At 48.5% G+C, this 25,908-nt stretch overlaps 2 protein-coding genes across 2 annotated transcripts in view; both read right to left on the minus strand.

Annotated features, from left to right (window-relative positions):
• Positions 1–16,506, minus strand: part of EIF2B3 (eukaryotic translation initiation factor 2B subunit gamma) — a 98,430-nt gene extending 81,924 nt beyond the window's left edge. Inside the window, exons 1-2 of the mRNA XM_042030553.1 lie at positions 16,224–16,506; positions 12,619–12,758 (exon numbers count right to left, since the gene is read on the minus strand). Of these exons, the coding sequence (XP_041886487.1) occupies positions 12,619–12,758; positions 16,224–16,371 (288 nt within the window). The 5' untranslated portion in view covers positions 16,372–16,506. The remainder of the gene's footprint in view (positions 1–12,618; positions 12,759–16,223) is intronic.
• Positions 16,507–17,001: 495 nt separating this feature from the next.
• LOC121665785 (E3 ubiquitin-protein ligase HECTD3-like) lies at positions 17,002–25,394 on the minus strand. Its single transcript, XM_042030551.1, has 21 exons — positions 24,976–25,394; positions 24,737–24,897; positions 24,102–24,194; positions 23,537–23,672; positions 23,046–23,161; positions 22,662–22,775; positions 21,510–21,592; positions 21,145–21,310; positions 20,714–20,795; positions 20,274–20,456; positions 20,132–20,181; positions 19,947–20,011; positions 19,607–19,710; positions 19,238–19,357; positions 19,020–19,109; positions 18,720–18,926; positions 18,328–18,457; positions 17,862–17,936; positions 17,518–17,599; positions 17,342–17,413; positions 17,002–17,173 (listed from the first exon to the last, which is right to left on the minus strand). Exons 1-21 carry the CDS (start codon positions 25,300–25,302, stop codon positions 17,089–17,091), a joined length of 2,541 nt encoding a protein of 846 aa, XP_041886485.1. The 5' UTR covers positions 25,303–25,394; the 3' UTR covers positions 17,002–17,088.
• Positions 25,395–25,908: the final 514 nt, after the last annotated feature.

The following is a 25,908-nucleotide window of genomic DNA, read 5'->3' on the forward strand; positions in this document are numbered from 1 at the left end:
AGAGCAGGTGAAAAGGTCATCAAGCATAAGAGAACAGCAAAAGATTTTGGGTTGAGGAACACAGGAAAACATTGCAGTGCTGCTCACAGGGACAGCAGCCCTGCCCTGCTGGTAACATAGCTCACGTTTTTGTGAGCATCACAAGAGCCACAGAAAAGACAAGGGGAATATGATGCTCCTTGGAAGAGTTAACTTGGGCCTTAGCAATCCTTTTTAACCTCAGATTTGCAATTCACTCACTCAAATGAAAACTTGAGACTAGGCTACTGATCAGTGGAAAAAAGTGGGATTCTGCAGAGAACATCCCACCTATGATCCAAGTTTCAAGAAGACCCTTCTGCGTCCCTACTGACTTCATAAATTTTTGGAGCTCTGGGCTTCCAGTCCAACCATCCCTGAACACACAGTATTCAGTCAAGCCAAGTATGAAAACATGGCACTAAGGTTCCCAAATCTCCACTCTACCTTTCTAACACTGGCTAACAGCACATCACCATCAAATGTTATGAACTGTGAAACGGTCAAATATGAAATAAGTTAAACACTTTATCCGGATAAATAAAACAGTGTAACATAAAACATGAAGAGATTTATACAAAATAGAGAAAACAGTAAAGAAAAAACACTGAAAACCAGTATGTCAACAATTATATTAAGCTCAGCCCAATATGGAAAATATACACAAAAACAAGACCAAAAAGCAGATTGTTTCAAGAACTCGGATCAAGACGACCGATTTAAAAATAGAAAACATGTTTTCAATGGAACTAATTCATACCACAGATCAAAAGATGGATGCAATTATATGGTGTAATATACCAGCATAAATAAAAAGCCTTGGACTTTCTCACACCCTGCATACAAAGGCAATGCTAAAAATCCTTTTATATTAGGCAATTATTGCCGGAGCCCTTATGATCAAACAGGAGATGTCAAGGTTTCCACAGACAGCTGGCAGCAAATTATGAATTTTTAGGGGTATTCACTATGCTTTTTCTATCAAGTATAGACAAGGGCAGGACCTCATAGCCTAAACTGCTGATGGCCTCAAAAACAGCAGACTAGAAAATGAGAAAACATGTGTTGCAAGGAAACTGTAATATGAACAAAATCAGCCTCGAGAGAAAGAGGAAAACAAATGTCAGATTTCATCATAAACAGAAAAGAAGCAAAACATCCACAAGCAGTAGAACCAGCTTCTAACAGAACTGAAAACAGACAAAACATTGAAGTTAAATCCTAAAAGTTTCCAATTGCAAAGTATTACAGCTGAGACTTTGACAGAAAAAGAAAATCAAGAGATTAGATATACTCAACCTAAGTTAATACATGCACAAACAGAGAACTTTGCATCACTTCCTGCAGTGTCACCAAACAACAGGGGAGAGAGAGAGAGAGGAACAAGTTATAATTATTGCTGGAATTAAGACTTTTATACACAATAGCCTGGAACTTCACCCACATGTTGCATTAACAGTGGAGTTTGTGTGTAATGCTTTTTATTATTCTAAAGAGTGGAATAGGAAAAAACAGTTTGGCTGTGGGCAAGCGTTTTGATTGCTTGTTAGCATTCTCCAGGCAAAGCCAAAGATACCTCCCAGCAATTGCATTACTCACTGCTCTTCAGATCAGAAACTTACATCCAAGGCTTTAGAGAATCCCTTTTTATCTCAGTCTCCATTAAGAGACCTCCAGTTTCCACACCTGTTACCTCTTTGAAGCTCTGCGGCTGTTGCTGTAACTGGAGCAGAGAACGTCATTTATTTTTTGAGGTCTGTAAGATCTTGTTAGCTACCAGCTGAAATGGCCGCCTTTGGCTGGGAATTCCCACTCTGATTTTGTAATGTCCTTGATGGCAAGATTCAGAAGAAAATCATGATTTAGTACTTTACTACATATATGAAGCATTTACCTACTCTGCTCTCACCTTGCACCAGGAAGTTTGCTGTAGACCAGCACCTTCATAACTCTTCTGTGGAGAGAGGACAGTGAAGGCACAGAATGTCCCTCAATCTGAAATCCAGCAGCAACCTCTCCTCATTAAAGGATGGAAGACTTATTTTTTTTAAGACATGTGTGAAAAAAGCTTCTTAGAGGCTTCTTTTTTCCTTAAAAAAAAAAAAAAAAAGAAAACTGAAAAGTCTAATGTGGGAGCCAAGGGAGTCTCTTCTAATTTCTTGGATGGCCCTGAATTCATCAGGTGAGGATATCTTAAGGCAATGTGAATGCCTTCACATACGTAACCTGTCAGCATCACTGTTTATCTTCTCAAAGAAAGCTGGAAGAAAGATGCCAGAAGCTGGGGAGGAGACTTAACCCCAGTCCCATCATATGGCTCATCCTATGTGTTGTATCAGATGAGATCATACAATGAAAACACCATTTTAGGTTATCTTTGCATCTCACGAGCTACCATTAAAAATCAGTATTTTTTAAATTTACATACATATAAGCTAGGAACAGGAAAGATATTCAAGCCTAGAAGGCATCCTGTCTCCTCCCAGAAGGAAGTCTTGTTACCAATGCTCAAACTGACATGTGGGGTGGAAAAGAGTAATTTACAGTTCTCAGCAACCAAACCCAGAAGTTTAGAGATGAACCGAAGTTCATAAACTTATTAAGGATGTTTTCAAAGCAGGACATTGGTATTATGACACTTATTAAACTGTAAAACTTCTGGTCTGGAACATTAGCTTTGCAATCCACCTTTTCCTCTGGTTTCAACTAATTCAATTTTGTCCTACTTATACAGTACTCCAAAAGTAATTTTCCCAGTTTATTCCTCTACCCACATCACTCTTCTTCACTGGTTCTATTTTCTATCACATCAAGCACAAGCTGTTTACCTTCCTTTTAATAGCCTATCCCTTCCACTTGTCATGCACTTAGCAAATCTACCTCACATCAATACAGGATGACAGCTCTAGTATCTATTTGTGTCTTCTAAAGGGTGTGGCTTTAGCCTCTGCTTTTTATCTTTTTTTTTTTAATAAAAGAAATTTGCTACCCTTACACTGACAGAACACTGACAATTGTCATCCTGTCAGTATGCTGGGGCACCAGACTGATACAGTTGATCCTATCTTGGTAGGCTCTCTCATTTGTCTGAGATCAGGGTGATCTCCTGGGTTTATGTCCTGATCCTGAGTATGCCACAGAGGAGACTGTTTTTCCCATCTAAGTGCATCCAGAAGTGTGCACCATGCCTGCTAAAGCTCAGGAGAGCACCCCAGAACCCAGACCCCAAATTTGCCAGTTCTTGGAGGGTAAGCATGGCAAGGAAAATTCTTTCCAGGCTCAACGCAGTGCACGGACAGATCCCTTCTCCACAGGCAGAACTCCAGAAACAAATGGCAGTCTCCTTGTCACTGCTATTCCTGGAAGGCAGGTTTCCAGGACTACCTGGACGGCAGCACTACCAGACCTGCTGCGCAGCTGATCTTGGACTCTGCCTCACATGAACAGAGGGGAGGACACAGCAGTCAGGCTCCAACCTCAACAGCAGCAGCGCAGCAGGAATTGCTGCCAAAGCCCAGAGCTCAAGCCCAGGCTTAACACTTAATGTAAGCAGAGCCTTAGGCAGTCAGGTGCTGCAGTCATACACACAATAATAATAAAAAGTAGTCCTAATGGAGCTCAACCAGCTCAACTTATTGAAGGGAAAGAAGGCCTCTGCCCACAGCCAGCAATCACCTTGACTGCAGATCTCTCGGCAGCACAACAAAAAGCAGGAACGATCAGATTCAGGGGCTAGGAACCAGGGATCAGTGTAGGAATAAAATGCGAAGAGGTTTAAGAGGGAGAATAAGTATAACCTGGAATAAAATATCAAAGTATGTAACAGGCAACTCATACATTCTGGTAGATGAAGAATGTCTTGCTATATTTCAGAAACACTTTCACTAAGTCATCCCTAAGTTTCAGGGCTAACAGCCCCAACCAGTGAGTGCAAACTCCCATACAGACTAGAAGATCATAATGGTTCCTTGCAGTCTCAAACCAGACAGTAAATAAAAACCAAAACATACAGCATGTGTCCTCAGGAATCATTCTGCCATCCTGCAGCTAGTATCAGCACGATCTTAAATTTTAAAAAACTCTTTCCAAGGTCAAAACAAGTAATTACACAATGCCCAGTTTCAACTCTGCTTCAAAAGAAAACCCAAATTCTAAGGTACTCTGCAAAGCACAGGCTCCGTGAGACAGCTCAGTGGCACTGCTACTGTGCATCAGCCTGCACAGGAGTGACAACCACCTGCATGAAACCCCCTCAGTCTTGTTCAAATGTTGGGGCTCTTTTCCTCGAAACACTAATCATGCCATGGTAAATAAAAGCACTGTTATAAACTGTAGATTCCTAAACTATCATTTTCTGATAAATGAAACACAGTATCATTTTCTCCTCTAGCACCTTTCCAATTTTTCCAGTGGTGTTTGGTCTGCAGCAACTGCTGTTGTAAGAAAAATGTTATGAAAACTTCAAGACCTCCACTGCTTTTTCCAGCACTATTAGCCTACATCCAGAATTTTCACCATCTTCCCAAAGAAGATAATTGAATTTATATTACAGAAGAATACATAAATTTGCTTCAAGAAAATATGAATGCACATTTGCTTTTCCATTTTCAGCACAGAACCAAGGAAAAATGAGGTAACCTGTTTGGGTTTCCCAGTTAACATAGCATGATAAAAATGCAAAATTAAATTCCAGGCATCTTAAAGTCCACTGATCTTCACCATGGCTTTCACCAAATTAAACAGTGACAGAAAACCAGTGCTGAGAGGAGCGACAGTCTCTGGGATAGCCTGTACTGTTCACAGCACCACATTCCTATTATCAATGTTACACAACTGTACCAAGCTGCAAAACCAGACATGGGAAAACCCTCTCCAGCACAGTAAGTCCATGGGCTGACATTTAGCATCTCCTTCCTCCCACATTCCCCAATAACTGGAACTAGGTACTGAGACTCCAACACATAGTTGTGTCTGAACAATTCCATTTTCTCTTTCAGGGGAGGAATATCACCTGCAATGATACCTTTTTTGGACATTTTTCTGGAAGAACATTCCTTCCTTGCCACCTGCAGCCTTTTTTACTTTGTTTCTAGCCTGTGGGATTTCTCCTTGTGTATTTTCCCCATGTTTGGATCTTAACAGCTCCTCCCTCATAGAAGGTTCGGGCTTTTCATGGTAATTGTGGGCATTACAGCTGTCACAGTGTCATGGTTAAAGGACAGTAAGTTATTTACATAGGGCAGCTGTATATACTTTAAATAGGGAAAATGAAAGAGGATTTACCAAAATGGAACACTACTATTTACTCCCCAAAAATGAAAACTAGTAGTGGCTGACAAAACCAGGAAAATATTTTTACCAGGATGCTTTTAAATAAATTACTTCGGCTACATACATGTGCAAAGAGCTTGCTGTGTCTGCAAGTAGAATAGGCTGAATTTGTGTAATTCATCAGAAACCACAGAGGACCTAAATGAAAACACACACTGTAATACAGGAAAAGCACTGACCATTAACTTCTACATGGGAACAAGAGGTATTGGTTAACATAATGAGCACAGGCCTGGAGTTCCCAGGAGCATGAAAAGGATAAGGACATGCAGTGGGAGATGCAACAATTGAAATTGACAGGCATCTCAGGTCTGTCAATGACTCTTCTTGCAAAACACCTAGGGTTTTGTCGGCCTCTATAACGGAAGGCATCCTCTTTAGCTGACAGTGGGCAGAATAGTAAATGCCCTAATAATCATTCTTGATCCAACCTTCACAGCTAGTTGCCTTACTCAAACTTCTGGTGTTTTAGCCATTATCCATACTAAACCTGGACAGCAAAATAATTTAATTAGCTAGAGTCTTCTAAAGCTGAGTAACATTAAAAAAAATAAAATAAAACAACAAAGAAGCAACGCCAACAATTGCTGAATTGGCTACCCTGCCAGGAAAAATAATGATCAGCTGAAAGTCCTGAACACATTCTTCAAGCACAGAGTCAGTCAGTGCTGCATTGTTCCCTACAGCCACACAGCCTGAGCACCTGCCTGTGTAACTGCTTTCTACTAAGACAATCAGCTGTGCTTTGGGAATGGGACTTGGGCATGCAAGCTGTAATAAATTTTGCCTAGTGCCTTCAGTGGTGGCAGCTTTCAGTAAGAGACAGAGAGGGAAAAAAGATGCTACATACCCTGTGAGCTGCCATCTGATACATCTGCTTTCCCCACTAACATTGTGAAAGGCAGAATCAGAAAAACCAGCAAGACAGCATTTTCATTTGCAATTTTAAACACTTAAGTAAACAATGTTTGCTGTCAAGTGTGCTGGAAGAAAATGATGAAATTCTTTTTACTACTTCAAAACAGATTAACAGAATATTTAGTTCAGTCTTGCTAATATATAGAGACCTTGTCTTTTACAAATGAATTTAATTTGGGTTTTTTATTTCCACTGACAGTACAAAAAAATGCATAACTCTATATTATGGGGACCTCAGCTTTTCTTTCCATGCTCACCAAACTCTGCTCAGTCGTACCAAAAGGATTCAGATTCCATCTTCCAGTCGTTCCAGCAGGCTTACTTACATCATGTGTTTGGAAAGGAGATTTTTCAGCAGAGGAAGCGGAGCGCTTCGCCATGCTGGCCAAGACTCCACGGATCAGTGACCCTCAGCAGCACACGGACCACCACTGTGACATCACACTTTCCACAACACGGATCCCAAAGATGCACATACCAAGAGAATCTGGAGTTTCAATCTTTGTTTATTTGTTCAAAGAAAGTTGGTTTTTCTTCTTCTTTTTGGTAGCTTTTTAGGGTTTGTTTTGCTTTATTTTTTAAGAGCTGTATTACTTTGTAATCCTACTTTTTGAAACTGAGAAAACCAGGTGGACCACCTGAGACGAGACATTTCTCTCACAAGCACTCACCAGCGATAGCAGCAGAGGACAAGCTGATTAATTCACACCATATTATTCAGGGCTTCCATTAACATAGCTAAGGGCTCATCAAGAGAGGAAAATATGAAATTGTTCCATTGCTGTTACTGTGCTGGAACACCACATTTTAATCACTGCCTGGAGTATAGCTGAGTGACACAAGGGAGAGAAATGCTTAATAGAAGACAAAAATAATATAGTCTCAGTGAAGACAAATGTTTGATCCAGGCACACCCAATCCACCCGAAACACAGATTCATGAGTTAAACAGGTTTTTCAACCTGCTGCCTGGAGAGCCCCAGCCTGGGAGGTGGTGCCAGACAGCAGCTGTGTGGGTCCGGTAAAATTTGGCACAGGAAACAAAATGGTCAAATATTAGAGATGCCTAAATTTCAGAGGAACTCATTTGTAAACTATAGTGACATCCCTTGCATTTATTTTTTTTCCATCAACAATAATCTGCAAAAAGGGCTTTAGCAGCCTGATGAATGGTACAAGCAGAAGGTCACAGAAATACAGTTCTCAAAGGGGTTTCCTGAGTCAGAGTTTTGCCTCCTGCCATTCCAGCTATTGACCTACTTAGTTTATTTAAAAGAAAACAAAAATACAACAAAAAACCAGATTCTCATTCTGGGAGGAAATTAGGGGATTCTTATCTTGTTTACTGCTGGAAAACTGTCTCACAATCCTATTCTGCTCTGACTAAAACCTTTCTGTAATTTTCAGTCTATGTTTTCTCACAGCAAATTTAAACCAAATTATACTCCACTCTGAATATCTTCTCTTCTCTTCTAGTGTTTGGTCCACATTTGATACATTTGAGTTCCACACCTGCTCAGTATTCCTGGCAAACAACCCCTTCTCATTGCCTTAAGCAAAAGTATTAATTTCTCATGTCTAACACAAAAAAATACTTTACCTGATACATTCTAGTCTTGCATTAACCTTTCCTTCCTCTATCAGAGTGGCTGCTTAACCATCACACTATTTCAGCTAGTACATTCTGAGACATTGAAAGTTACTCTTGGGCTTCTAGCTCCTATTACAAATTTCTTGTTACTATTCCCCAAAATCACAAGTTCTGTGTTACTAGCCAAACTCTATGTGGTATAACTGTGCTGTAACATGACAGGTGATGGCACACATTTTGCATACTGGTCCTGTGAATCAGCCAAAGGAGGTCTACTGAACTGCAAGAGAAGACCTCTAAGAATGGCAGCAGAAGTCAAATAAATGAAGACCTATATCTGGACTGCAAAAAACCACACAGGACATACCAGAAGACTTTACAATATGACTTGAAAAAAAGCACGTCCATTAATACCAGCTACAGAGGAAAAGCCTCCCTAAGTGAGCCAGGGGATTTAATTACATAAAAATTCAAGGAACATCAAAATAAGTTCACTTTTTAAAAGGCTACTCCCCATAATAATGAAAAAAAATCACCACTGAAAGACAAGCTGCCTACAAAAAACTGCATCATCTGCTACCACAGCCTGCAGCAGACAACACTCAGTCTCTTCTCTTGCTAGAGAAACTCTCACAACTGAAACTGTCACGACTTTTACTGATTTTCCTATTACTCAGATTCAACTCATCTGAATGCTCCATCCAGTGCTGCTTACCAATGAAAACCAGAAACAAGGACTAGTAATAGTTATTGAGAAGAAAGCAATTATACATGATTTTAAAGAAAAGCCATATCTCTTACACAGACCCCCTTCCACACTGCTCCAGGCAATTAGCATGCTTAAGATGCTAAATAAAAATAAATAAAAACAAGATCATGGAACCTACTAAATTACACCCTAGTCCCTGCTGTGTCCACCTGCAAAATCAGGCTGTTTTACTAAAAATGCCAAACACTGATGACATTTAAAAACCCCTATCTTGAAGCAGTATGTATGAAGAAATTTCAGAAAAAATCCAGAGCAAGATTAGTGTTTTCTCATCATCTATGGAGGAGGTATTCAGTTGTTCATGCCCAGGGCTAGATTAAACCTTCCTTACACTCAAATTGTTTGCTCTTTCATCCCTAATGGAAATTTAGCTTTTAGAGAACCTGATTCTTAAGAAAGCAAACTTTTTCTTCCCCCACACAGATTCTCCAGGCTGCTAGAAAAGTGTGCAAAGGCAACATGCCTCCCATGACTGTAATGGGTGAAACAGAGACCTCTAAACACCCCTATGGTGGTAAAGCTGCAGTTCAACAACAGCATTGCTATACCATCAACTGTGAGTGTACAGCCCATGTTCTACCACTTCTAATCCTATATATAAACAAGAAAATAATTAAATCTTTGGAGCTTTACTTTCATTTTTGTATTTTGGAAAGCCATTCATTAGCAGTCCTTCAAAGGATGAGCAGAAAACTGGGAATTTAAAGAGCCAAAAGAATAAAACTGACAGTGATATTAAAATTGTTTGAAAACCCAAAGACTGGACATTAAAATGCTACCCATGAAAGCATGGGTCATAAGACAGACCATAGCAGGATCCTGAAACAAACTGCATTCCAGGGAAATGCTGGGATGGTCCATAGGAGGGCAATTAAGGGATCTGTACAACAGCTGTCACAATGTTCTTTAACAAACTGTTTTCATATCCCTGTATTAAACAAAACATTTAAGAAATAAGTAAGTCCTACACCCACTTTTTTACTTTTTGACAGCATAATTTTAAGTGCTGCACTTAGTGTAAAACATTGATAAGTGTCATTTTTTTATTTGGTAATATAAACACAGGCAAAAAAATCCCAAAGTTTCTACTTCATAAACTGCAAAATTATTTTTCAGTTACTTATATTCAGACTGACAGATTTCCAGATTGAGGGCCTATTTACAGCCATAATCTAGCACACATGGAATAAACCACAACACTGGAAATTCAGAAACTGAACTACAGCTCTAATGAAATTTCCTCAACTGTTTTCATTTAAAACAGCTTCAACTTGTGTTTAATCTCGTCCTGCTGGCTTTCTGAAGGTGGGGAAACAGAGTATGTAATATTACACAGAATATGTAACATCATAAGATTATCTTATGCATGAAACTGTAAGAGATTTGAGACAGATGTCCACTTTCCAGTACTGGTACAAATTTCTTTAATAATCCCAGGTAAATCACTTCACCTCATTATGCCTCAGTTCTCCGTTGTTGAGCTGTGAGGACAAACTAATTAATGGTGTTTGCTATTCAGATCCCAGAACTGAATGTTTAATAAAACCAAACAAAACAACTTGCATCTAGTATATCAGCTTTTGAAGCAAGGATGTCAAAAACCTTACTGTGTGTGCAGAGTGGGCAAACAGCAAATAAAACTTCAATGGATTTCCTTTGCTCTCATGAACTTCTGAACAACCAGCAAAATGTAAGACTGGCAGAGTCAGATGCTTGCTACTGTGAATGAAGAGTCAGTCTTACCTGCCACCAAAAACACCAGCACCATAAAGAGAGAAAACAATGGAAACTACATTTCCTTTGCCCTTACAGGTTTTGCACGTACGTGCTCTCACGCTACTACTGAATGCAATTCTGTAAGTCTTATCTTGACATCTAAAGTATCAAACTTCATTAACCAAGGTGCAGCACAACAGAAAGGCCCAAAACTGCAGGCACAGCAAGCAGCAGCGAGACTCCCTTCAGTCAAAGCTAGACAAGGCAGCAAGTCATGAAATGTTATGATTTCGAGTGCTTTATGAACATCTCAGGATTTGTGATCAGCAATTCTGCTACCCTTAGACATATTTCTTACTGTGCATTTATAATCTTGGCTTTACTCCCTGTCACTTGCACTGTACACAAGCAAGTTGTCTATACTGTGCCGCGTTACCTCGCTTTCACTGAGCATACTTGCTCTTCTGTCTGTGGGCAATTAACTCAATTTGTGACAACTAAGTTTCAGCAACCAGTTTAAACTTCTCATCAGACTTTTGGCATGGGCTGCAAAAAGCCTGCCAGCAAACTATGGCCACAAGAAGCAGTTGTTTTCACCAGGGAAACTCATTCTTCAACGAGATCGCTCTTGCGCTGCACCGCAAATACAGCCAACATACAGCAGCTTTTCAGCTACCTCTACTGTGGCGTTCTCTCACCTATATCACACAGGAGAGGGCATACCCTGTAAGAGGTGCACCAGTGGTATGAATTTACTAGGGGAATGACTCCAAAATACACAGTGCAGCAATCTGCTCAAGAACTTAGTACAGGCTTCTTTCAAATAAGAGACCACTTTGTCCTCTGTGCCCAGACAAGCAGACATGGAATAAAAAGGGCAGAAGCAGCTGCTGCCGTTCATACGCAGTATCTGACTTAGGAAAACTTGTGAGGTTTTCAGGACTACCTCACATCTTCTCTAAGCCTTTTTTCTGGAAAATAAACAGAAGATCAACACTGCCGCCTGTGAAGACACACTATTTTCTAACTCACAGACGCTCTACTTGTTGTCTCCCAGGGCCCCTAAGCAGACCTGCCTGGATTACCAAAAAGAGGGACACCCCAACAGATGGACTTGTCACTGATCAGGCAATAAAACTGTAAGGTCAGGGTCCCTATCTGCAGTGCAGATACTTCCTTACTGCATGCACGTATTCAGAAAATACTGCCAAACTGAGTTATGACAAAACGGGATTCTCCACATGACAGAAACATTCAGTTCAGTTAAAGTGATTTTGTTAATTTTGATTTTCTTTGTTATGTACTCTCTTCACCCTCTAAATATTCTAGTCTGTGCATTAATCCCTTGCAGGATCTGTCTTCTTGTGCCACCTACACATATGTGTTTGCCTTGGAAGTTTCACCTTGTCTCAACTGAAGTCTTTCTCTTGGGAGTATGTAGACTGTAACACTGAAGTTTATTAGTTTCAAGAAGAGCTTCAAAAAGAAACCTCAGGACTTAGGCACTCATTGATGTTCTGTTGCAACATTTATTTAAATAGGCAATTTGGCTAAAATGGCCTAAACAGAGAGGGAACAAATCCTAAGATTAAGTCTACGACAATAACAAAAAATTCTGTCCCAGATCACAGCAAGAGCTCTGAGCAGCATTTCTGCCTTACATGGGAGTGTTTTAATTATGCAGCTGGAAATTAAAATTCTATAAACTATTGGTTCTATTCGAACAGCAGCCCTTTATCACATCTGGGCACTGTTTATTGAAGAGCTTACTGTAAGACCAAGCCAGCAAAAGCAGAGGAAAAGCAGAAAACTGAAGCCCAGCACAAGTCACTGACCCCACAGTGCAGCCATGCCTGTGGCAGGGCCAAGAGTGAACACAAACTTTCTTGAGCATCACTGCATTGCCTAAGACAAAGAATGTTTGTTCAGGGCTACTTCCCCAAGCACTATGTGGACAACAACTATCACACATTGTATCAAGAAATCGTAAAAACAAATACACCCTTTCAATTACCTTGCCAGAAAGCTAACACTGCCTAAGAAACAGCCAGAGCCCAGCCTCAATAGGCTCCAGCCTTCCCAGCTGTCAATTCCAGTCACTCAGAGTCTTTGTGTGAGTTCCCCTGTGAGGTGACCTTTACAAAATCCAGCTCTTTTGAAGATCAGGAAATTCAGTTATGCACAATATCATTACACAGGACACTTCTTACAACACAAAAAAAAAAAGTATTATAAACAAGTAACTTCTAGTCAAGTTTAATAAAAGACAGTAATACCTTAATTTTCTGGTGAATATGCCTCAGTGAATCTGCTGTACCCATGTCCATGTTGTCACTGATGCACACAAAATCAAGCTTCATTTTTGTGTCCAAGTTTAACATCTTTTGGATTTCCTTCCTCGTAATCACAATGACCTCTAGGAGAAAGGAAAGTGAGATGAGACCAGCAGAAAAAAATCTAAGTAGTATTTATCACAAATAGGATACACCCACTTTTTTATTTAGAAAGGCTGATGGAACTGTCAAAAGGTTTGAGTAACATAACTGGGCTCTCCACTCAGCCAAGCTCTTTTGGCAACAGTAACTTTTCAAGAAAAGAATTAAACTCCTAATGAATATGAAAACAATCTCCCCTGCTTTGCTGGGTGGAGATTGTTACTGAAAGGGACACACGCATGCGTGGCATCAGTTAGCAAGACAGAACAGAGGCTTCTTCTATCATTAACCAGCAACCTCAAACCATATGTCCTCAAACAGACCAATGAGACCCCGTGTTCATGTCACCAACACTTCAGAGCTTTGTCTTTTGCCGCCCCGATCCTGTGTAATTCTCTGTGGACAACACCGCCAACCACACTATTACAATACAATGGTTAAACTATTTCTCAGCATCAGCTTGGCAAGAACGTGGAGTAATAGATGAGCAACAAACTCATTCCATCTACAAAAGAAAAAGGATAAATGCATATTTGAAGGAAATCAACAGTGGCATGAAAGCATATTTTCCAAAATGAAGAATGTGAGAACAGAAGAAAAGATTGAGGAAGCAAAATGACAAGCAACCTTTTCCCCAGTCTCAAGAAGGGGAGCGAAAAGCAACAATAAAACTTTCCAATTAAAATATCCTACCCCTCAAAACACCCCAACACTATAATATTGTATTCCACATGGAATTTTAACAGAGAAGTATGGGAAATGATAAATAATAATAATAGTATAGGCAAGATGAAAACACATCAAGAATAAATCTGCATCGATCAAAACTCATCTTGAATCTATTAACAGAAAAGAGGAAGGAACTGTAAACATGGGAATTGTGTGGCAGTTTGGCGCCAGAGATATTGGTGCTCTCCCATTCCCATACTGGATGCCAACGTGGATTCAAAAGAGGATGAAGAACCTTGAGAAAGGGACTGAAAGCACACCTTGAATCAGGCAAAGAATTAACTCCTGAAGAGGGAACTGGTGTCAGGTGCAAATTGTAAGCTCATGCAGTTCAGCATGAACCTGGTTAGCTGAGCAAAGGTCTCCTAAATATTAGGAGAGATGGAGCACTTGCAATTAGGGCAAAAGAGACACAGTGAGTCAGCCCATGGGAACACATACTTACTTACATAAGCAAGTATGAGGAACTAAATTCTTATGTAGCACTTAATAAAAATCATCCAGGGAGAGAATTCATGCCACTGGATCATTTAATGCAGGAATGTACAGCTTGGTCAGGGGAGTGAAGCAAGGAAGGAACAGGAAGGTGGCAGTTTGCTTACCGAAGCTGAATACATGTGCTGAACACAACCCTGCATGTCCACATTTTCACTGTAGACAGACAAGCTGAAGAGCTACGTGTGAGAAAGGAGAAAGATCTGGCTGTAGCAGTATCACAGAGTCACAGCACGGTTCGGGTTGGAAGGGACCACACTGGGTCATCTGGTCCAACCTCCCTGCTCAAACAGGGTCGTCTCAGAGCACGTTGCACAAGATTGCATCCAGACAGCTCTGGAATATCTCCAGTGACAGAGATCCCACACCCTCTCTGGACAGTCTGTTCCAGTGCTCGGTTGCCTGCACAGTGAAGAAGTTTTTTCTCATGTTCAGGTGGAACTTCCTGGGAATCAGTTTTTGCCTGTTTCCTCTTGTACCATTGTTTGGCACCACTGAGCAGAGCCTGGTCCATCCTCCTGATACCCTCCCTTCAGAGACTGATAGGCATTGATGAGGTTCCCTCTCAGTTGTCTCTTCTCGAGGCTGAACAGGCCCAGCTCCCTCAGTGTTTCCTCATAAGAGAGATGCTCCAGACCCTTCACTATTTTTGTGGCCCTCCCCTGGACCTGCTCCAGGAGCTCCATGTCTCTCCTGTCCTGAGGAGCCCAGAACTGGACACAGCACTCCAGATGCAGCCTCACTAAGGCTGAGTAGACGGGCAGCTACTAGTGGCCAAGAGCATCAAGTGAAAATCGTTATTTCCAAATAAAGAGCCTCATGAAGCACAATACTGATTACACAGAAGCTTTTAGCTATTTAAATTTCCATTGCAGGATAAAAGTATTGCAAAAAAAAAGAGACAGGAGAACGGGCAAAGAAGGCAGACATTCAGAATGCAGATTTCAACAAACAACAAGCAAAAAGCAAATCCAAAGAACAAAAGTTCTTTAGGATTTTCTAATGAAACAGAATAAAGGCAAAGTCTACTCCTAGTTTTGTTCTTTCACACTGAAATTTTAAGAGGCTAACATAACATAAGCTGATCTTTGCATCTTCACAGAAGAAAGAAGCAGTCAGGAAAAAAGCCACAGACTCAGGATGAAGTACAGGATAATCACAGAGACAAAACAGAGAAGCAGAAATGCAAAAGACAAACACAAACATAAAAAAACCAGAGGCTTGAAAGGTGTCAGGAAGAAGCTTTATAAACAGCTGGAGGGACATCACAGAAAGATTTCATCCAGCACTCAAAAGGTGAACAAAAGCCTAAACTCAGAAGATACTGAAGAAGCTCACCAGGTACTAAATACCACCCCAGCCCCACTGTGAAACAAAGCCCACAGGTGAGCAACACGAGCCTGCCATTCCCCCTGCCCTGTCCTGGCCAAAGCCCAGCACTCGGCTCTGCGCTGCCACATGGACTGAATGCCTCAGACAGAGCAAGTAACCCTGAACTTCAGGCCAGGCTGAAACAACAAACCATGAGCCATCCCCAGAGAGCTGACACTTCTCACGCTGGTGCCATTAATGACTCTGAGAAAGAAACATGAGAGACTCAAGGTTAGCAACCCAGGGAAAGACATCAAAGTTGGGAAAAGCCTCGAATCAGAGAACCACTAATGTTGGAAAAGACCTTTAAGATCGTCAACTCCAACCATCAACCCAGCACCACCACCATGTTTACCACTAAACCCCGTCCTTAAGTGTCATATACTCATGGTTTTTGAACACTTCCAGGGATGATGACTCCACCACTTCTCTGGGAAATCTGTTCCAATGCTTTAAAACCCCTTCAGTGAAAAAAATTTCGCAATATCCAATCTAAACCTCCCCTGGTGCAACTTGAGACCATTTCCTCTCATTCTGTCACTCATTGCCTGGGCGAAGAGACCGACACACACCTCACTACAACCCCCTTTCAGACATCCCCGGCCCTCGGTGAGAAGAGGGGTAGAGGGTGCAGGCACAGGGAGCCGAGAGGGCAGGAAGAGATGTGACACGGGTCAACAGCACAGCTCCAGCGCAGAGGGGAGATGCGCTACAGGACCTGCCCCATCCAACAGGGCACCTGCGGCAGGGCATTAGAACAAGGGGAGAAACGGACGGGAGCAACGGCGGAGGAGGCCGAGGACAGCCCGCAGTGAGCAGGGGCAGCACGCCCAGACCCCGCCATGCCTCACCTTCGAAGCCGGCGCGCTCCAGCAGGTTCAGCGGGTACCAGAGCAGGGGCCGGTTTCCCACTGGGAGCAGCGGCTTCGGGATGCTGGAGGTCAGGTCCGTCATGCGGGAGCCGCCTCCGGCCGCCATCACCACGGCCTGGAACTCCATCGTGCTGCGGAGTGACACAGAGACAGGGCAGGTTCTCACCGGGACAGGTGAGACAAGGCCAGTTCACTCCTCCCCCCGCCACCGCTCCCGGCACTGACAGCGCAGCAATGGCGGCGCGGCCGCGCTGCGCCTGCGCGCGCACAGCCGAGAGCGTCGATCGCGGGCGAGCGCCGATAGAATCGATCCGCCTCCCCGGCGGGCTGGGGGCGGCCTCCACCCGGCCAGGGCGGCGAGAGGAACACCGAGCGAAGGACCCCGCGCTGCCGAGCGCCGAGTCATGGATCCCTACCCGGCCACGGGGGGCGCTCGGCGGAACAGCGCCCCCAGGCGGCCTCAGGAGGGGCTGCAGGCGGGGGCCGGGGGGCACTGAGGGCACTGGGGGCACTGGGGGCTCTCTATGGGGTGTATTGGGGGGCACTTCGGGGTCAGTTTGCAGCTCTGCTCCCCACATCATGTCCAGAGAGGGGACAGGACTCACAGCGCCCCCCACCCCCGCATGCCACGCTCTCCACCCCGCAGGACCCTGTGCGGGCACAGCCCCCAGCAGACAGTGCCATGCTGACCCCTCCAGTAGCAGCACTGGCCACACACTCCAGTCCCAGCCTTCGCGAAACACAGACACCAACAGGACCTGGGGCAGGACAGCAGGATCTGGCCCTGCAGTTTTATTGAATCCAGTGTCCCCGAGGCTCCCATGGCATGGGGCACATGGGGGTCTCATTCGTCCCAGGGGTTCTTGTCAGTGTCGATGGACATGCAGTTGTACACGGCGTAGCGCAGCAGCTCCTCACAGACCTTGGCCCTGGCAGGGGGAACGCTGGGTCACAGCCATGATGGACACAGAAAACTTCAAGCTTCCCTCCCCACACCTGTCTGGACACTCCCCAGGGGAAGGCCTGGAGAGTCTTGATGGGAACCCCAATACCAGCCCCAGGGAGTGGGGAGCATCCCTATGCCCAGCTTGACTCACGAGGAATAGCTGGGCAAGAAGAAGGTGCAGGAGCATGTGCAGGCCTGTGGCATCAGGTCAAACGCATCCAAGCTTGGGAGAAAGAAGAATCAGACCCCAACACAGCACAGGGACCTCACATCATGTGGGGATCCCAGCATGGCACAGGGACCCCAACACAGGCAGGACAGACTCACTTTGACCTTTCCGGGTAAACGTTGATCTGAACCGGGAGGCGGCTCCGGCCAGTGACAAACTTGAGGAAGCGGCTGAGATCCTCTGAGGGGAAGGACAGAGCTCAGGGACAGACTGTCCCAGCTGCTGCTGTTGCAGCAAGATCTGCCTTGCAGAATCACCCCAGGAGCATGAGGCAAAGGTAAGGGGTGCTCTCAGGATCCCAGGAAGGGCCAGGTAGGATGACCCCAGCCAGTTTCCAGGGAAGCACCTGGTGAGCACCCCTGGGGCACAGGGCAGTGGGTACCCTGTGCTCTGGCCTGTCCTACTGCACGTGAAGAGCAGGGAAAGGCTTGGGGTCACTCACCGCTGGTGAAGTTGTTGAGTGCCTCCAAGAAGTACTGGACACGGGTATCATTGGAGGGGAAGTCATCAAACTTGACTGTGACAAAGAATGTGCAGTGGCTTAATTAGAAACTCCCAGCAAAGCAAAGGAAAGGAGGAGACCCTCTGCTCCTCGGTGAGCCCATGAGAAACCCTGGCACCTCTGAATGGGACCAGTACCCTGTGCCATGGTGGGTGGAGAAACAGAGGTCCTAGTTTGAAGAGTGGCCACTCGCCTCTGCCCATAGCAGCTAAGGATCAGACAGACCAGAGTGAGGACCAGTGGGGTTTGCTGCTAAACCTGAAGCATCCAGGGACCCTCTGGCTTATCCTCCCCCAGTCTCTCAGGCATCCCATGACCAGGATGCATGTGCAGGACAAGCATTATCAAGGGGATCCACTGCCCTTGTGGAGGGCAGGGAGCAGCTCTGGCTGGCCCTGTGACTTACTGAACTTCTGCAGTTCAGCCACTGTGATCTCCGGGTCCCCGCAGATCCTCTTCTCCATCTGCTGCCAGGTGAGCAGGTCCAGCACAGGCTGGGGCACCACGCGCAGCAGCCCAGCACGTATGGCTGCGATCTGTGGGGGCACAGGATGGGCTCCGTGTCACCACAGGAGGTCTCAACCCTGGGCAGCCACCTAAGGCTCTGGGGACAGCGACCAAAGGACCCCAAAAGGGGTCCCCAGGGCACATGGACATCCTGAGCATGGGATGCACAAAGAACACCCAGCTGGAGCTGGGGGACACGTTTTGGCAACCATGAATCCCACAGGTACCGGCATGGCTTGCCACAGGAGCAGGGTCCCCTTGCAGCCTGTCAGCCCTGGGGAACAGTGTTACCTGCTCCTTGCTCTCCTCCAGCCGAGCCTTTTGCACCAGGCGGATGAACTCCTTGCGGTCCTCGTAGCGCACAGCGGTGTTGCTGCCGTTGGGGATCAGCTCCACCATGCGCTGGTCACTCAGCACTGTCGTGTAGGTCAGCTCTCTGCCAAACATGAACTCAAAGCCTTCCCTGTCTACCCTCTCCAGCACCTCCAGCAGCTTCACCTGCAACCCAGATGAGCAATAGCCACCCCAGTGGAGTCAGCGCAGCCATTAAGAGAGCACAGCACTGCCCTGCCAGCACCCAGCCCTGCTCACCAGCTCTGAGTCCACGGTGGCAAAGTCCTTGCTCCAGCTGACCTCCTCCCCTGCCAGCTGCTTCCACACCAGCGCTGGCAAAGACAGGATCTACCAAAGGGAATGGACACAAGCATTCTCCCCGTGCCCCTCCTTCACCCATGGGCAGCCCCTCTGCCCAAGACAGGGCAGCCCCTGCCAAGCCCCGTCACTGGCCAGGGAGACTCTGCTGTGCTCACCAGAAACTCCTTGCTCCTCAGGGCTGCTCCCATCAGCTGCCCGATCCACTCATACTTGGGGAAGTCCTTGCAGGAGGGGTTGGGGACATACATGTCCCTGGTGTCACTGCTGCTGTTAGCCTGTCGGACAGACGCTTAGGACACACAGAGATTTGACGAGCCCAGCACGGTCTCTCCTGCAGCCTTCCCCACCATCACCCCTCCACCTGCCTCTCCAGCCCTTTACACCCTTCCAGGAGATCTCCACCACCCAGGTACAAGCACAGCTTCCCCAGACAATAGCTCTGCAAACATTAAGATAGGGCTAACATCCCAGGCTCTGCTGACTGACTCCCCTGGCCTGGACAGGCAGACAGTGGGATGCCAAACCTGATTAGAAGTGCGCACAAAGAAGGGCAGGGGCACCGGGACATCGCCCGAGCTGGGACACAGCTCCTCTGACACATCTGACAGGCTGTCCCGAAAGCCACCACCTGCAGTGGGGGCAGAGGCTGGTTAGGGCCTGACACACCAGGGCCAGACACTGAGTCACAGGATCTGGCCAAGCTGCCCGCCTCCCTGGGACAGCAGCAGTACTGGCAGGGTAGAGGAGATATGGGGACCACCTCATGTGTGCAGAGCAGGGCTGCCTCTCCCAGAGCAGCTGGGACAGTGTGGGCACCCACTGAGCTGCACCCCAACATAGGAGACGCCAGGGGAGAGCTCTCACCATTGTCAATGATGCCCTCAGTGATGAAATCGCACTCCCACCACTGGCTGTAGGTCAGGGGCCACCTGTGAGGAAGCAACAGCCCCATGCACATCCCTCCTCCGAGCATACCAGAAGCACCTGGAATCCCCTTGCACCCTGCTCTGGGGAAGTGACACCCCACAAATATGACACTGAAGACCTACCTGTAGTCCAGGGGCTGATTGTTCTTGGAAGATCTGAGGCCTTCATACAGCTGGAGAGTAGCAGAGCGGAAAGGGGATGAGATGGGGGCAAGATACCTGCTGAAGTGACAGATACCTGGCACAGGGCATGGCGCTGCCATACCTGGGTGAAGACAGCGTTCCTGCAGCTGGGGTCCAGTGCGGGGTTGGCACGGTGCTCCCGGGCCAGGAGCCGGTTGATGTAGAGCTTTGGCAGGGTGTGAGGAGCAGAGCTCTCCGAGGACTGGAGACAGTGGGCAATGACGGCTTCGCTCTGCTTGGACAGCACCAGGAATGGCTTCATGTTCTAACAAGGGACAAGCTGGGATGGTTAGAGGCCTGATCCTGCCACCACGTCCTGTCTTTTCCTCTCCCCAGGTCAGCCCCGGTGTCACAGGGGATGCTCCTCCATCCCTCTGGCAATGCCAAGCATGGCAGCTCTCAGCCGTGGGCTGGTCTGTCCCCACTGGATCAAGGAGGACACACTACAGCCCCCAGAAAACCACTTGAACTTGTGAGATGCCCCTACTGGCATCATGCCAGGGGAGCCTGGCAAATGCTCACCCTGAGTGCATCAAAGGTGCCGATGCTGTCCTCAGAGAGGGGGATCAGGTAACACAGGACACTTTCCAGGAGCTGGACAAACCTGGAGACAGGAGAGAAGCAATGTGAGGCTGCAGGAGAGTGGCATTTCACCACAACCCCTGGCCACTGTGCTCCCTGCACATGGGTCCCCACCAGCCCATGGAGGGACACCAGACACAAGGGCAACACCCACCCAGCACCCCCTGGCCACTCCCTTTATTTCTTTTCCCCCAAGAAAACGCCGCAAAGAAGAGCAGCCCAGCCCATGCTGCTGCACTGCAGCTGGATCACTGCAGAGGGTCTCTGTAGGGCCAGTGCTGACCCCAGCCTGAGGCTGCCCCTACAGGTCAGGGCATGATTCTTTTTGGGATTGAGCTCACTGTGGGGATGGTGGCATCCCTGTGCCATACCTCTGAATGAGCACCGCACGCCGGTACAGCACATCAGCATCCACCCCTTCCAGGAGAGGGTAGCGAACCAGCCGGGCTGGCTGGAACATGTCAGCGTTGAGGATCAGGTCCCACTCCCAGAAGGATATGATCTTAATCCCCTGCAGACGGACATTGTACCCTTGATCTGCCAAGAAAGAACAGTCATGTTGCGTGTGCTGCGGCCAGCACGGCTTGGACGCTGCAACCAGGGGCGAGGTGACCCAACACCTGCAGCAGCTCATATGAAGTTCATTCCTCAATCTTCCCACCAGTGGATCCCAAAAAGCAGCCAGTGTGACAGGAAGAGCTGCAGGTTTAGGGCCAGGCTGGGTGCACAGGCTCACCCCGGCACTCCAGGAAGCGGATCTCCAGCACCGGCATGTGGATTTTCATGTCGCGGAGGATGCAGACATTCTGGTAGCTGTTCCTGCACACAGCATGGAGGGAGATGGCAGAGCCATGAGGCACAGACAACCGTAAGGCGGCCAGCGAGGCACAGGCCACTCTGGCTCCCCAGCTGAGGATGTGCTGCTACCCATGCAAAAGCCCCCCCACCTCACCAGGGCTGTGGCAGGAGGTGCCCAAGCAGAGAGAAGAGGTTGTCAGAGGCACAGAGACGTTCTGGAGAAGGTGGAAGCCGCATCCAAAAAGCCAGAAAAGAGCACAAATTCAAAGCAGTACAGAAAGACAAGATGGCTGAGAGCATGTCACTGTTCTTGAGGGGTCCCAGCACATCTCACAAGGGCAGAAACATCCTTCAAGTGGAGTTGGTCATGCAAGGGTGGTGTGTTTTTGAAGGAAACAAGGATTTGGGTAGATTAGCAATTTACTAAGTGTATTTTCAATGCCTTTGTCAAGGTCCCATCAAAGTCCTGTGAGCCCATGGGGAAAAACCACTGCAAGTATTCAGATGCAGTGAGGAGTTGGCTCCTGCCACTGCAAAGGACGCCTCTGCAGTCTCACGGGTGCTTCTTCAGAGACAGATCTCACTGCTCAGCCAAAGAACATCAAATGGGCAAGTTTTGGGGGAAGGTGAAGGAGACCTTTGCACTCCCATGTAAACCCCCAGCTGCCTCAGGGCCAGGGTGAAGATGGAGAGCTGAAGCGCCCCAGGACTTCTTGGCTACAGCTCAGCAGAGATGCTCAGGAAGGTGACAGCAGTGGTGTGTGTCCCCAGAGGTGAGGAGGAGGAGGCAGAAAGACTGCCAAAGTCACCAGGCAGAAGGAAGCATGCTGCAGACCAGGTGCCGCAGCATGGGTGAGGAGCAGGAAAGGAGATGAAGGCACTTGACTGGCACATGGAGGTGAGGGACCACCACACTTGTGGGAGCAGATGTAGTCTGCACGCAGGGAGTTCCAACCCTTGGAGAGCCACTGTCACTGGCAAGTCACTCAGGACCAACCCCAGCCCCATCCTTAACATCTGCTCAGGATGCAGAGACAGCTCAGGAGTTAGGCACAAGCTGGGCATAAGCTGCTCCTCATTCATTACTCACTCATTAATTAGGACTGTTCTCAGGTGCTCCAGCCTGCTTAGTGTTCCCCCATACACAGCCACCCGCCTGGGTACATAGGAGCTGGACTGCCCATCCAGCATCAGCCACAGTCTCCTGGGGGTGAGAAGAGCAAGGAAGAGCATTGTCCTCCCCTCATGAGCTGCCTGGGCCTAGAGATGCCTCCAGAGTTGTCCCAGGCCTGGGGCAAAGTTGTGTCTTCCTAGGGTGCCTCTGGCAGCAGCCGTCCCCCACCTCAACCCCATGCCCCCAGCTGCAGCCCCAGCTGGGGGAAAGCTGGGTTGAAGAGGAAGATGGTGCTTTGCCCCGCACTCTGCCCTTCCCCGGCACAGCTGTTGGCATGGAGGGCACACCCCGAGCTCTCACTTGACAATGGCGCCTTTCTTCATGTTGAGCCGCACCCAGTGCTGTCCCGGGGGCCCGCTGCTCTCCCAGAAGGTGTATGTCAGGTTGTCTGTCAGATGGGCTGCAACACAATCCTCCTGCAAGAGTGCAGCAAGCAGAGGGAGGGAGATGAGCATCCTTGCACACGCCATGGCCTCCTCTGAGATGGGTTTTGTGGGTCCAAAGGAGGTCAGGAACAGGCCAGGCCCTTGGTTTGTTGGGCTGTGGGTGGACGGTGGCTCCCTGACATAGCAAACTGGGCATGGCTGTGAACCCCTAGTGCTCCAGAGACACAATGGGGTTTTGCTCCCAACGCCCAACTCCTGGCAGCTTTGCTAGAGCAGCAAAACCCCACCACCATCCCCTGCCCCTTGCAGAGGGGACAGCCACCACTGGTCCCGCCTCCCTGCATCTGTGGTGATGCTCATGTGTCTTACGCTGATTTTAGGCTGCAGAGGAGCCCCACTACACACCGTCTGTGAGGAGACCTCGATGCTGTTGATGTGTTCCTTGGTGCAGTCTGCGTGCTGCAGCTTCTTCTCACTGTGATCATACAGGAAGCGCCCCAGCTCCATGTCGCGCTCATAGCTCCAGCCTGGGGGCAAGGACCTGCAGGGAATCTCTGTGTTAATGGGATGAGGACACCAGGCTGCACCCCAAACCTGCCCACCAGCAGTGTGCAGGACCCCGGCTGAGACTGGCTGCAGTGTCTCATGGCCACCAAATCGGCATGGTGCCAGGCCACTGTCCCTGCAGCAGGCAGATGGCATGGCTGTATCTCATCACCAGCACACCAGGTATTTATGGCCACTCCAGCCCAGTGGGAGTAGCAGCATACAGTCACTCCAATGGTCTGTGGAGCAAAGGCCATCTTTGCTTGAGATCTTTGCTGAGAGGTACCAATGTAAAAGGCATCTCATGGCACCCATCCTCCCCACTCCAGACCCTGAAGCCAATCATGGCCCTTCAGGCATGTCCAGGCCCTGGCCAGCAGCCCCTCGGGGTGCTGCAGTCCTGCTCTAGGAGATGCATTCATACCGAAACTTCTGCACGGCAGCCTCATCCTGCTCTATGAGTCTGGGCATCTCTCCAAGGCGCATGGAGTACGTCAGGTCCACCACTTGTTCCCAGCTGGAGCAGCACCAGCGGAGTCGCACAATGGAAAAGATGTGTCAGTGCTCAGTGTGTCCATTGCTGCCTTAGCCTGAAGTGTAGTCAGCAGTAGTGGAGCACTGGGGTGACACCCGGGAACAGCTGTGGGAAGGATGAGTGTCCCTGCACCCGGGTACAGGTTGGGACAGAGCAGGGGAATCCCACCCTGCACACGACCTTATATCATGAAAATAAAATTTGAGGTCTCTGATCACTGCACTACCTCTGTGACATCGCTCAGCCCAAATCCAAGTGACTCAGAACCCCCCTAGCATCATCTTTATTCTGTGCAGGCACTGCCACAAGCGAGCAGGATTAGTCTACGCGGGAGCACCCACCTGCCCACCGGTGCTCGGCGGGGGTGTGTCCCACCTGCGCTGGAGGGAGTGAGTGGGCTGTACTGGCCGTGTCCAAGGGACTGGGGATGGCTGGGTCGCATGTCCCCTGTGGGGACCGGTCACACGCGTCTCCAGCGCCCAGAGCCCAGTTCCTGCCCGGGGCGCAGCGGGTCGGGGCCATACCTGACAGCAGGTCTGTAATCAACCCCCAGCGTTTGGTGCTGACACTGGATCCGCTGCACGGAGTCAACCGGGACTAACTTATCTCCTCCCTCTCCGAACCTCTGCGCCAGCACCCAGCCCTCCGCCAGGCCATGGGTGCCCGTGTACTCCTCCAGCTGCTCCTGAAGGCACATCCCGTCCTGTCACCGCCGTCGAGACCCGGCACGCCCGGGTGGTTCCCGGTGCCGGTCCCGCGTTACCTTGCTGAGCTTGACCCAGAGCCCGGCGCCGTTGCAGTACTCCTCGCCGGTGGCGCGCAGGCAGCCGCCCTTCCGCACCTCGATCGTGGCCCGCGCCGCCCGCTTGCCGCCCCGCGCCGGCCCCGGGCTGTCCCACACGCTGAGCAGGCTGCGGGCGGCGGCGGCCGCGGCGGCCGAGGGGTCCTTGCAGATCTTGTACTGCACCTCCCGCGGCACGTAGCAGAGCGCGGCGGGCAGCGCCTGGGCGCGGCGGAAGCACTCGCTGCACTGCAGCAGGAACCGCAGCCGGCCCAGCATCTGGTGCGGCGCCTCCCCGCCTGCCCTCATCGCGCTCCGGGCACCGTTGCGCTGCGCCCCGGGCTGTCCCGACCGTGCCCGCCCGGGAATGCCCGCCGGGCCGGGGCGCCGCCGGCGGGACCGCCGCGCCCGCCTCCCTCCGGGGCGCCCCGCCTCGGGCAGCCCTCCCTCGCCGGCTGCCGCCTCCTCCCCTGGCAGGCGCCGCTCCGCCCGTGCCCCGGGCACGCCCCAGCGCTTCTTCAACCCTCTCGGGCAGCAGTTGCTCCGCTCTCCAGCTCCGGGCCCCCCTTGCCAAGATGTGACTCTGTTACGCTCACTTCAGTATCCGGCAGGAGCTGACCGGGTCACAGGCATCCCCTTGCCCTGTGGCTTAGGACTCTGCTCCCTCCCGGCCTCCAACATCTCTGTCATTGCCTGCATTCCTACAAGCAGGGAGGGAGTCCTGTGGCGTTAGAGCACAGGGCTACATCTCCAGCATGGATAGGAGAAAGAGGTGAGTGGGAATCCTGGTATGGGAGAGCCAGCTTCTGGCTGGCATATCCCTGCCCTGGGCAGGCCTGCAGCAGGTGGAGGTGCTCCAAGCACTTGCTGGAGAGGGGAACAAGCTTCCCTGCACAGCTTTATCCCAGCCAGCAG

The sequence above is a fragment of the Corvus kubaryi genome, unplaced genomic scaffold (assembly GCF_017639235.1).
Source record: "Corvus kubaryi isolate FWS band 111438036 unplaced genomic scaffold, C.kubaryi_AGA036_p1.0 37334, whole genome shotgun sequence".
Classification (NCBI taxonomy): Eukaryota; Metazoa; Chordata; class Aves; order Passeriformes; family Corvidae; genus Corvus; species Corvus kubaryi.

Excerpts from the sequence above, each read along its gene's own strand:
- LOC121665785 (XM_042030551.1), bottom strand. The coding sequence starts at position 25,302 with ATGAGGGCAGGCGGGGAGGCGCCGCACCAGATGCTGGGCCGGCTGCGG. Across the intron at positions 19,711-19,946 it reads TGAGGGCATCATTGACAATG|GTGGTGGCTTTCGGGACAGC; the intron begins GTGAGAGCTCTC and ends CCCCCACTGCAG. Across the intron at positions 19,358-19,606 it reads TTGTGCGCACTTCTAATCAG|GCTAACAGCAGCAGTGACAC; the intron begins GTTTGGCATCCC and ends TCTGTCCGACAG.